This window comes from Ursus maritimus, unplaced genomic scaffold (assembly GCF_017311325.1).
Source record: "Ursus maritimus isolate PB19 unplaced genomic scaffold, ASM1731132v1 scaffold_13, whole genome shotgun sequence".
Classification (NCBI taxonomy): Eukaryota; Metazoa; Chordata; class Mammalia; order Carnivora; family Ursidae; genus Ursus; species Ursus maritimus.
In genome coordinates this window covers 49,864,617-49,877,719 of record NW_024423675.1, presented here as the reverse complement: position 1 = coordinate 49,877,719, position 13,103 = coordinate 49,864,617, and the positions used below count along the sequence as shown (strand labels likewise).

General features: G+C 38.0%; 1 protein-coding gene across 1 annotated transcript in view; it reads right to left on the bottom strand.

Moving 5' to 3' along the window:
* Nucleotides 1–13,103, bottom strand: part of UTRN (utrophin) — a 485,166-nt gene that overhangs the window by 290,284 nt on the left and 181,779 nt on the right. Inside the window, exons 30-34 of the mRNA XM_040627923.1 lie at nucleotides 12,640–12,801; nucleotides 12,075–12,203; nucleotides 11,197–11,370; nucleotides 9,151–9,306; nucleotides 2,578–2,748 (exon numbers count right to left, since the gene is read on the bottom strand). Of these exons, the coding sequence (XP_040483857.1) occupies nucleotides 2,578–2,748; nucleotides 9,151–9,306; nucleotides 11,197–11,370; nucleotides 12,075–12,203; nucleotides 12,640–12,801 (792 nt within the window). The remainder of the gene's footprint in view (nucleotides 1–2,577; nucleotides 2,749–9,150; nucleotides 9,307–11,196; nucleotides 11,371–12,074; nucleotides 12,204–12,639; nucleotides 12,802–13,103) is intronic.

Below are 13,103 nucleotides of genomic sequence, written 5' to 3'. Positions count from 1 at the left end.
ACTCACAACCCTGGGATCAAGACCTGAGCTGAGATCAAGAACTGGATGCTTAACCGACAGCCACTCAGGTGCCCAAAAAAGACAATTTTGTAAAAAGAGCTACAAATGGCCTCTAAACTTTGGAAAATGTTGCAATTAAATAACCAAAACATGATATTTACCTACCATTGAGCAAATAGGAATTCTCATTCACAACTTTTCCAAAGGGCAATTTCATAATGTGTATAAGAATTTTAAATGGATATATCCCTTGACCAATATTTTTAAGGCTAAGAATTTATCCTCAAGAAATGATCATGAGGGGCGCCTGGGTGGCTCAGTCATTAAGCGTCTGCCTTTGGCTCAGGGCATGATCCCAGCGTTGTGGGATCAAGCCCCACATCGGGCTTCTCCGCTGGGAGCCTGCTTCTTCCTCTCCCACTCCCCCTGCTTGTGTTCCCTCTCTCGCTGGCTGTCTCTCTCTCTGTCAAATGAATAAATAAAATCTTTAAAAAAAAAAAAGAAACGATCATGAATATATGCTATGATTTAGCTTTAAGTATATTCACCACAGGGGCGTCTGGGTGGCACAGCGGTTAAGCGTCTGCCTTCGGCTCAGGGCGTGATCCTGGTGTTATGGGATCGAGCCCCACATCAGGCTCCTCGGCTATGAGCCTGCTTCTTCCTCTCCCACTCCCCCTGCTTGTGTTCCCTCTCTCGCTGGCTGTCTCTATCTCTGTCGAATAAATAAATAAAATCTTTAAAAAAAAAAGTATATTCACCACAGCATTTTTTACAATAGTGGAAATTGGTGATAATTTAAATAGACATGAATAGAGGAATGGCATGATAAAAAATACCCAATAAAATAGTATGCCTCTCTAATATGTGATAAAAAACCCCTGTAGATAAAGAAAAATATTAAAGATAAAAGTTTTTAAAACAAGGTTAAGAAACATTAGACACAATATAATTATTTTTAAATGTTTCTATCCGTACGTGTTTATATGTGTTAAAAAACAAATGGAAACGGTGTGTTCTTTGAGTATAAATGATTTTTGCTCTAGTCTTTTTTCATTACACTGTGCAAATGTCATTCAATTAGCTTATATGACTTACATTATTAATAAGAAAATAAATGGCCTTCAAAATGTGTTGTACAAGAATATTTCCTTGAAACACTTAAATTTAACAAAAAGAAAGTTTGATTGCTTTGCATTCATCGACAAATTCCAGTGTTCTTCCTTTTTTTCCTGCCTCCCTTTCTCCATCTCCTTGTCACGTCACACAGCCCAGGGCATAACTATATTTTTCATGAACTATTGTAGCGCCTCATATCTTGACTTTCTTTCAACTGTTACCTCTACAAAGTGTTCCAATTAAGAAATAGTTCCATCATCCGTGACCTCATAGCATCTGCTCTCCACTTCTTACAAGCAAACACCTATAGATGTCAACACTGATATCTGTGGCTTTATATAAATTTCCATCACCGTATTGATCATATATATTCAGCACTTATCTCTAGTATACATGCGTCTTTCTTAGGAAGTAAGTTTAGGAAAAGAGAACGCCTCCACTAAAAAAAAAAAAAAGTACTTTGTGTTCCATTCAATTCTTTGTCCACCTCAAAAGAAAGAACTGGCAGGGGGCGCCTGGGTGGCGCAGTCATTAAGCGTCTGCCTCTGGCTCAGGGTGTGATCCCAGCGTTCTGGGATCGAGCCCCAAGTCAAGCTCTTCCGCTGGGAGCCTGCTTCTTCCTCTCCCACTCCCCCTGCTTGTGTTCCCTCTCTCGCTGGCTGTCTCTCTCTGTCGAATGAATAAATAAAATCTTTAAAAAAAAAAAAAAAGGGAGAACTGGCAAATCTACTCTCTAATCTCTGATGTCAAAATAACTACAGAGCTACAGAAAACGCTTGGATCTTTTATCGATTTTTTTTTTTTTTTTAATTCTGTTCCTATGCTCTTTACATCAGTTCGTTTGCAATAGAAAGATTAGTTACTGGTACAAAAGTTATTACAGAAGAATTAATAAATAAATTCAGCACAATACTTTGTGAAAAATGAATACTCAGAAAATATCACCAATCGTGAAGGTAATGATTAGAATGTTTTAACGATTAGAATGATTAGAATGTTTTTAAGCACCACAGAGGCACAATCCTATAAAGGCCCTACTGATGAGCCATGTGAGTTTAATGTTTTTGGAATCAAAATAAAAATATCTTCTTAAAGTTTTTGTCTTTTTTTTTTTTTTAAGATTTTATTTATTTATTTGACACAGAGACAGCCAGTGAGAGAGACAGCCAGTGAGAGAGAGACAAGCAGGGGGAGTGGGAGAGGAAGAAGCAGCCTCCCAGCAGAGGAGCCTGATGTGGGGCTCGATCCCAGAATGCCGGGATCACGCCCTGGGCCAAAGGCAGACTCTTAACAACTGAGCCACCCAGGTGCCCCAAAATTGTTGTCTTTTAAAATAGTCTTTTCTTTTTTTCTTAAGATAGAGAAGTAGAAAAAATAATGGAGATAAATGACATCCTGAACAAAATGCCACGGGAGACCCTGGCATAATATTGGCAGGCAACCCGAACTACAACTTACTTTAGCCCAGGAGATTTCCATGTCCAAGTCCCCAAGCAAGCCTTCTGACGTGGATTTCTGTACCAATTCAACTTCAGTAACAGAAAGCCATTCAGACAGAGAAGCAGTCTCTTTCTTCATTTTCCGGGCCAACTGGGATGCTCTTTCCAGGTCCTGTTTTCCCTCTGTCACCTAAATAGGAGAAAGAGAGGGAGGGAGGCAGAGAGAAGGAGAGAAGGAGGGAAGGGGGGAGAGAGGGAAGGGAAAGAGAAAGAGTGAGGGGAGGGAGGAGAAAGGGAAAGGAAGAGGGAAAAGAACATGAAAAGAATGAATCCAAATAATAACTAAAGATTCAAACTATTCATACTTGACCCACAAGACATACATAACCTTTACCTCTCCCATCTGAAGTCACTCCATTCTTGTATTTCCACAAGGGGACAATATACTATAGAGGTTAAGTGTCAGGCAACCCTGGGTTTTCATCTTAGCTCTTCCCACTTACTTTCTAAATGACCTTGGTAGAGGCATAGCCCTCAAAGGTTGTTATGTATCAAATGAAAAAGATACATACACAGAGGGCTGGCCCAGGCCTTGTAACAAAGTTACCCTTAACTTTAGTAAGGTATAAGTAAATGGTATCTTTTATCATTTTGAACAGAAGATGCCTTACAATCCTCTCAAGAAAGAAATCTGTTTAAAAAACACAAACATACACCCTATATTCTAGAAATCTGAGGGGGAAATAGTATAATTCTCATAGTTTTGTTTTGCAATTAACTATTAACTTAAAATACAATAAATGACTATGCAACATAAACCGTTACTATTATTTTGTTTTTGTGGTTGACAGAAAGCAAAATGAACTTAACTAACATCTACCAGGCTCTTAACATAGCTCCCATATCACGCTGAAGAGTCTTACATGTGCTGTGCAGTAAGCAACAGTAGCCTCTGAGAGGCACTTTCCTTCCTACCTTGCGGGTCAGGGCAGTGAAGCTGAAAGGGGCTAAGGCTATGATCAGTGGGACACAGCCACTGAACTGAGCGTGGTCTGACCCTTTACATTACGTGATGGTACTCTCAAACAAAACTATCATTCATAAGCTAAAGCTGAGATAACATTTTTAAGGGTAACACAACACAATACATAAATAAAAATGTGTTCTTTTTTTGTGCACATATGTAGAGATAATTTGCATTACCTAAGTAGTAGAGTGATATGTATGGGATGAAATTTTCTTAATAAGTAATGTGGAATTACATTTCTTTTTTCTGGTCCCCTAGGTTCTATTTTACTCTTTCATACCTCAAGGATGGATTATTATTAAATTCCTTCTTAAAATTAAATATTTTCTCTACGGGTTTAATTAGAATTCATGACTTTAAATTAATAGCCCCTCCGTATAGACTTAAGGAGACAAATACAAGAATTATATTAAAAGGTATTAGGTATTCAAAAGATCTTATCTGATTTGACATGCCCAGGCAGCTACACAATCATCATAAAACTTAATGCTACCAAAGATTTGTACATATCAGGAAGAAAATAATTTACAGTTCAACTTATAACCATTCACTCTTCTCAGTCTAACCAATATATTTTGAGATGTAGTGCATTCTGAATTAGGCAGTATCAACTTGGAGAGATCTTACCTTACCATTTATCCTTTCTCCCTCTTAGATATTCAACCATTCCCTCTTAATAGGATCATCCCCATCAGCTATGAAATATACTCAAATCTTGGGGTATCTCGGTGGTTCAGTCAGTTAAGTATCTGCCTTTGGCTCAAGTCATGATCTCAAGGTTCTGGGATGGAGTCCCACGTGGGGCTCCCTGCTCAGCAGCCTCTCTACTCAGTGGGCTCCCTGCTCAGTGAGGAGTCTGCTTCTCCTGTCTGCCTCTCCCTCTCTCTTTGCCCTTCTCCCATGCTGGCGCTCTCTCTCACTTGCTCTCGCTCTCTCAAGTAAATAAATAAAATCTAAAAAAATAAATGAATACACACACACACACACACACACACACACACACAGTCTCTTATATTTAAAAAAAAAAAAAATTCCTTCTTTGGCTCCATCTCCCCTGAGACCTTCCTCTCACCTATCTCTCCCTTAATCCTCTAAAGCATTTTCTTACCTTCCCCACATTTCTTACCTCCTCCCATTCTGCCTTCTGCCCCTATCACTCCACAGAAACTGTCTTTGCTGAACTCAATAATGACTCCAAGGGCAACAGGCCTACATGGACATCGTTAAGTGGACATCATTTTTAATGTTCAATAATTCAAAACCAGTGCCTATACCCATTCTCAAAAAAACCCTTTTCCCCTGGCTTCCCAGCCCCAGCACTCTCCTAGTGTGCTACCACTTCTCGCTACTAACTATAGTTTCATACATGTATATTTAGTTTCTACCATGTGATTTTTTAAGATGTACAATGTGATCATTTTACGTACATATACAGAGTGAGATGATTCCAATAATCAAGTTAATCAAACCAGCCTCATCTCCCATAGTTACCTTTTTTTTTTTTTAGTAGTGAAAACACTTAACATCTATTCTTTTAGCAGATTTCAAGTATACAATTATGGAAAACAGTATGGTGGTTCCTCAAAACATTAAAAATAAAACTACCATATGATCCAGTAATCCCATTTGGGTGTATATATCCAAAGGAAACGAAATCAGTATTTAGAAAAGATATCTGCACACCCACGTTGATGGCAGCATTACACACAATAGCCAAGACATGGAAACAAATGTCCACTGATGAACAGAGAAATTAAGTGTGGTTCAGATATACTTCAGTTTCTTTTGCAAACACATCTTCCTCAAATTTCTTACTAAATGATCTAATTTCCTCAAGACTTGATTCAGACCCTTTTTTTTTAATTAAGAATTATTTTTAATTTATTTTTTCCAGTTTTATTGAGATATAGCACTGTGTAAGTTTAAGGTGTATAGCACAATGACTTTACTCCGTATATTACAAAATGATTACCACAATAACTTTAAACATCCATCACTTCATACAGATACAAAAAAAAAAAAATGGCTTTTTTCTTGTGATGAGAACTCACAGGATTTCCCCTCTTCACAACTTCACAACTTCCCTATGTACACACACAGCCCTGTTAGCTGTAGGCAGCATGTTGCACGTTACACCCTTAGGGCTTATGTACCTTGTGACTGAAAGTTTGTTCCTTCTGGTCACCTTCATCCAATTCCCAGACCCGCCAGTCCCCCACCTCTGGTAGCCACAAATCTGATCTCTTTTTCTGTGAGTTTGGTTGTTGTTGTTTTACAGATTTCACATAAAAGTGAGATCATACATTATTTGTCTTTCCCTGTCTGATATATCTCACTTAGCACAATTCCCTCATTGTGCTAAGTGAGATATACCATATACTATATATATATATATATATATATATATATATATACACACACACACACACATACACCATATCTTCCATATCCATCAGTGGACACTTAGGTTGTTTCCATGCCTTGGCAACTCTAAATAGAGCTACAATGAACACGAGGGTGCAGATATCTCTTCAATGTAGTACTTTTGTTTCCATCAGATATATGCCCAGAAGTGGAATTACTGGATCATACTGTAGTTTTTTATTTTTTAATTTTAATTTATGTTTATTATATATATTATTTATAGTATACATTATTTTTTAATTTTTAATTTTTTGAGGACCTCCGCACTGTCTTCCACAGCAGCTGCACCAATTTACAGTCCTACCAACAGTGCACACCCTTTTCTCCACATCCTCACCAGCATTATCTCTTTCTATTGATACTACCCATCTAACAGGTGTGAGGTAGTATCTCATTGTGGTTTTGATTTGCATTTCCTCGATGATCAGTCAAGCTTCAGTACCTTCTCATGTATCTGTTGATCATTCGTATATCTTCCTTGGTACAATGTCTACTCAGGTCTTCTGCCCATTTTTCATTAGATTATTTGGGTTTTTGCTATTGAGTTGTATGAATTCTTTATATATTTTTGATATTAACTTGTTATCACATATATGATTTGCAAATATTTTTTTCCCATTCTGTAGGTTGTCTTTCCATTTTGTTGGTGGTTTCTTTTGCTGTGCAGGAGCTCTTTAAGTTTGATGTAGTCCCACTCATTTATTTTTTATTTTGTGGCCTGTAAAAGTTTTTCATTTCTCATTATATCCTCTCCCTAGACAATCTCATCACCACTGAAAACTTTAATTACCATCTCTATGCAGATGACTCATAAAATTCCTAGCTTCAGCCCAGATATATTCTCCAGACTTGAATAACTTTGTGAGTACCTGACATATTCAATTCACTCTCACAAAGGCCCTTAATATGCGAACATGCCCAATACATACTTAAGACTTTTTCATGTTTCTGCCTTTCCTTCCAGTGCCCCCTCCCAGTGATGGCACCATGATCTTTCATGTAACCAAGCCAGAAGCCCAGGGGTCATCCTTCATCTTCCCACCTCCTGTACTCCCACATCCTAATCCATCACCATCTCCTACTCACTTCACTTCTTAAATACGTCTAGGTCCATCTGCTCATGCCATCTCCACTGCTCCACCCTCGCTCATGCCACCATCATTTCTCACTAAGAACGTAACGATGACTTCCTAACTGCTCCCTTCACATCCATTGCTGTCTTTCTTCAATTCATCCTCTAAACTGCAGTGAGTGATCTTGTAAAAAGCAAATACATGAGCCTGTTATCTCCCTGCTAAAATCCTGCAGTCACTGCTTATTGTTCTTAAAATTAAAATCCTTATCACAAACTCTAAGACACTAGTATGCTCTGGTCTCATCCCTTTCTTCGACACCATGTTCCCCACACTTGCTCTCTCTGCATTAGCCACATAAATGTACCATGCTGCTCCTGCCACAGGGCCTTTCCACATGCTGTCCCAGCAACCTCAAAGGGTCCTCCACTGCTTTCACCCGGGCTATTCCTACTCATCCTTCAGATCTCGGCTTACACACCACTTCTTCAGGGAAGCTTTGTAACCCCAGACTGGACCAAATCCCCCATTACATATGCTCTTTTTTTCCCCACTTGTTTCTTTTATTATTATTATTATTAAGTTTTTAATTTTAATTCCAGTGTAGTTAACATGTAGTATTAAATGAGTTTCAAGTGTACATACAGTGATTCAGCAACTGTATACATTACTCAGTGCTCATCAAGGTAAGTGTGCTCTTAATCCCCATCACCAATTTCACCACATCCCTCCCACCCCCCTCCCCTCTGGTAACCATCAGTTTGCTCTCTATAGTTAAGAGCCAATGTCTGTTTCTTGGTTTGTTGCTCTCTCTTTTTTTCTTTGCTCATTTGTTTTGTGTCTTAAATTCCACATATGATGGAAATCATATGGTATTAAAGCACCACATACTTTCTTTCATAACACTTCAGACTGCTAATGTGACATTACTTTGTATGACTACCTGATTAATGTTTTCTTCTCTTGTGATCCTAAGTTCTATAGAAAAAGAGATAATGTATGCTTTTGCGTGTCACTGTATCTCTACTGCCTATATGATTCCTGTCACACAGTACTGTCTCAATTGTGTTGAATGAGAAAATGACTTAATGCTAAAACCATAGTCACAACTGGAGAATTGATATTAAAACTAGCAACACCATTCCTATCCAAACAATGCCCAGTTGATGAATAAATACAGTAATAGTTGACAAATAACTTCAGCTGTATAATACCAAGAAGAAGCTCTACACCGTGTGTTCTAGATGGGCAATGTATCCAAATGATAGAAAATGTATCAGATAAGCAATTTTCTCTTGCAGAAGTGAGGAGGTCAAAATTGTCCAGGAAATGTATGCACTGCTCATTCTTGCTGATCCGAAAATGATAACAAAATTTCAGCTAGTTTTCTCTGGGCTTATGTAGAAACTTAGGTAATATTTAAAAACCCAAGAAGGATCGAAAATATTATCTAACACAGCTTTCCAATATCGCCAAGTAGGTGCCACTTGAACACTTTTGTTGTCGTTGTTCTGCTTTGCGTTCCTGGTTTCAGGGCAGCATTCTCAGTAAGAAAAGATATTCAATGTCCTGAATATAGTCACTCACGATAAATGGCCAAAAATTCCCCGGCAGGTTCACTCAGATGCCCAAGTTATAGATGTTTCTTAAAAGGATTTTAAAGATCCTGCTAGATTAACGTGAACTTCCTGTCACTTACCATTTATTAGAGTCCCAATGTTTTAACATTTCTCAGTAGACTATTCAATTTAGAAATCCAAGGACCAATAACTTGAGTTTATACAGGGGCTATTACTGGTAGAGTTTCCTTAGAATCACTTCTGAAAAGGGACTAGCCATTGAAAATATAAAAATGAGTCTGGATTAAATGTTAAAAGTAAATTTCTCTATAATTATGCATCATTGTGATATTAATATACAGATGTAAAGAAATATAATTTTTAAAATACTGTAATAATTGAAAGCACAATTATTAGTGCCCTAAAATTCAAACATGCATTCTTCTAGGAGCAAGATTTTAAAGCACATAAATGAGAGAGACACAGGTGAGCAGTGGACCTGCCCTTACCTGGGCACCCAGGTCATTATAGAGAATCTTCAGAGAAGTCAGCTGCCCATCCATCCCCTTGGGGTTGTCGGTTTGTTGCTTCTGGACAATGTGCCTTCCTGTTTTGATGACAGTCTCCACTTCCAGCTTGACTTCGCTCAAAGTTTTATAGAGTCTCTTTAAAAGAAAGCAAGGCACATTTTACATACTGTGGTGGAAAGTTGCTAATTGGAATCATTTCAGAACACGGCTTATACAGACTGACAGCTACAAAGTAACTATGGAGATCAAAGGGTTTTTTCTTCCTCGGATTTGCTTCAAAGGATGAGTGAAATGAAATCAAAGTTGTATTATCTTTTTAAAATCAGATAAGAAAATAAACTAATAGAGATTAATACTTATTTAAAAAACCCTCAAACATGTACTTTCAAGGTTTATGAAAGTACTTCGTAATAAAAACATTTTTTCCCACATAAAATGGAAAAATTTTAAGACTAAAAACTGAATGTCTATCATTTTTTAAATTATATATTTTTTAAAACCATAAATGCTATTAGGAAAAAGCCAACGCTGGCTATATTTCTGGCTGTTGAAATTTGCAAGTAGTAACATTCACCTTTTTTCTTTTTTTTAGAATTCTCTGAAGTATAAAGTCTACCAAAATGAGCACATATTGCTTATATGATGAAAAGATATATACTCAATATATCAAGATGTATGTAACTACAAGAAATTGGAGTTATGTAGGTCAAATTCAGAGCTGTTCTCATCCTAGTTACCTTGAAACTAAAAAACTTTGGGAAACGATCAGGGTTTTAGAGGGGAGGAGGTGGGGGGATGGGCTAGCTCAGTGATGGGTATTAAGGAGGGCATGTATTGCATGGAGCATGGGGTGTTACACGCAAACAATGAATCATGGAATACTACACCAAAAGCTAATGATGTACTGTATGGTGACTAACATAACATAATAATAATTTAAAAAAAAAAAAAAACTTTTATCTGGGTAAGTTCTCTTATTTCCGTCCACCATGATCTTGACCTGAAACATCTCCTGTGGCATTGTCACATAGTAACAGACCACTGGACTAAGTTATACAAGGTCAAGGACAGTGCTCTGTTGGTCTTTGTGTCTCACTAAATCAATAACTATTTACATATACACTCACACATACACACACAACCACAAATTTGCCCTGTTTGTTCATTCTTTCACCTATTCCAGTTTTCGAGTATACAAACCTTCAGCATGTAATAAACAAGGAGACTGCAATTTTGAAAAGCACAAAGAACTCCCCCCACACTTTTGTCTTAGCAAATGTCATGGTAAGTTTCTTCGTGACTCTTCTCAAGGAGAAGACTAATTCTAAGACTGTGTATACTTAGCTACATTATTTTTAAATTTCTACTCAACTGAATTATAATGTTCAAGACTAAGATAGTAATAAGGCCTTATAAATAATTTCTTCTTTCACATCGTAGGTTTAAACTTGAATTTAAAATTTTACTTTCCTAGAGAATGATTTTTTTTATGCTATAATATTCCTGACATCCATTCTAAGTATAATTTTTTCTTTCATATTTTAGGCTTAAACTTTTTAAGCTGAAATTCAAAGTTTAACTTTCCTTAAGAATGATTTTCTTTTATACTGTAATAGTCCTGACATCTATTCTCAGTATGGTTCTTCTAGCTGACTCAAATTTATCCTTTAAAACTTAGCTTATTAGTCACGTTCTGTCAAGATCTTCCCAAACTTCATACCGTGATTAACATGTGTTTCCCTTGTTTTTTAAATCATGTTATATGCATGTCCATTCCAGCTTCCTTATCTCATTACATTGTAATAATTGATTTTACTCTCTCCCACCTGTCTCTCTTATCTCTTCTAATTTCCTTAAAGGACAGGACCACACTTCTTATTTTTAACCTGTTTTTCTCCATCGAGCTCTCTTCTTAGCTCACTATAGACTGGTAATTATTAAATAAGCCATGTACGTCAGCACTCGATGAAACCATATTAGCTGCTGGAAAACCCACTGGACACAATGTCCACCCAATGGCCTCACCATACACTTGTCCAGATGGCTCTGTATGACATCAGGATCCACATCCCTCACGTCCAGAACATGAAGTTCTGCTTTTACACCATCCAACACACGCTTGCAATCAAGCATGCGCTGTTCAAAGTTAGCAGGCTTCTGGAAAAGCTGGAACTTTGTGGACACCTCTCGAAGTTTCCTCTGTTTCCAGAAATGAACAAAATAAGCAATTCACATCAGAATGATAATCCCTCTCAGCAGAGGATACTGGTGCAATCACAAGCTGCAAGGGAAGGCAGGTATAAAAACATTCCTTAAAGGAACAGAGGCTACCCGCTCATCTGAGTGCCCTGCACAGCGCAGGGTCATGAATTACTTCACAGAGTATCAGTCTAAGACATAAGAAAAGGCTAAGCTGGCCTTGCCGGAATTAAAACTTCACAAAATTTCTCACCTGTTTGAAAAATCCAGTTCAAGAACCTAAAACAACATGTCCTTCACGGCAAGCCCAGAGTCAACGTCAATCCTGCATCCACCGTTAAAGGACTAGGGGGTGCCACATCCCATACTCTCAACCTGCCCAGTCCACCAGCCACACCAGAATGGAGCCACACCAGAGGCTCTGCATTAATGGAAAAATCTATATAAAGATAACTTTTAAATCTAGCATGCTCTCTCTTTGCAATTCAACTATAAAATCAGATTCCGTATTTTCCACCCATGCAACAACTTGTTTCTGTTTCTCTGCCCGGGGTGCAATGCATCATTCCCATCCCACTGTTTACATCATAGAGAAGACCAAAGACATCCAAGTCATCGGCTCATCCTCATTTTTTTTTTTTTTTTTTTTTTTTTTTTACGCCCAGCACATCAAAAAGTGAAAGGGAGCTGCTCTCCCTCTTCACCTGTAACACATCCATCTGACTCCCTCCTCTGGCATTCCTGCCTTCTGGGGAAGTCGGAGGCTGGGGGCGTGTGTTTCTTCTCAGCTCCTCCAGAGTCAGCTCATGGGCTGAGATCTCTGCTTGGATTTTCTACAACAAAGAGATTAGAAAGGGGAGAAGGTCTTTTTTATTAAAAGTGCCATACAGTCACACAATACATAGGAATATGTTGATTACCGTATAAGCTTTAATACGTTTAATAATAATACAGGCCACCTGTGTCGCAGGACTTCCATGTGGGACACACGAACTAAGATCCTTGCGTTTGTTATTTCTAATGTTCACCATTTATTTATAAAAAAGGCATTTTCCCAACTTCATAACTATAATTTTAAAATGGTGATCATTTGCCAGGGTCTCACAGAGAGACCAAAAGGACTCCAAAACCCCTATGTGGTCCCATAAGGTCAGCCTGTCTCACTGACTCAATTTGGAATGGCAAGAGGGGCCGGTTCTCTTGGTGGGTTAGGAAGCCATTACATACGCTCTTTTTATGACTCAAAAGCCCTCCACTCCATGGCCGTACCTGAGCTTCCTGTGGAACCTGGAAGGCATCTATCCTATCAGTCAAGTACGTTGTGAGCTGCTTGTCCAGCTCCCCTAAGCTCTCCTGCAAGACTTGAAGTATGTGGTCAGTTTCCCGTAGGACCTGGAGTTGCTTTTCCAAAGAAATCTGCTTGCTCTCTGCCTACACAGGGGAAAAATGGAATCATTAGCTACTCAGCACCAATATAAAGAGCTGAATATAAGAAAACCCCCATGTTCTGGTTGCCAAGAGAAAAACAGATTATAAATGCGTCAGTTCAAAACTTTGGCCTACATTATAACTAAATAGTAACCAGCAAAGGTAAGAGTGAAAAGATTCTTCTAGTGTCTTATTTATCTTACAGTGAATTACTAATTTTTACTTCTTTCTATATACAATGACAAAATATAAAAACGCCCTCAAGGGCATTATGCTAAGGGAAATGAGTCAGAGAAAAGCAAATA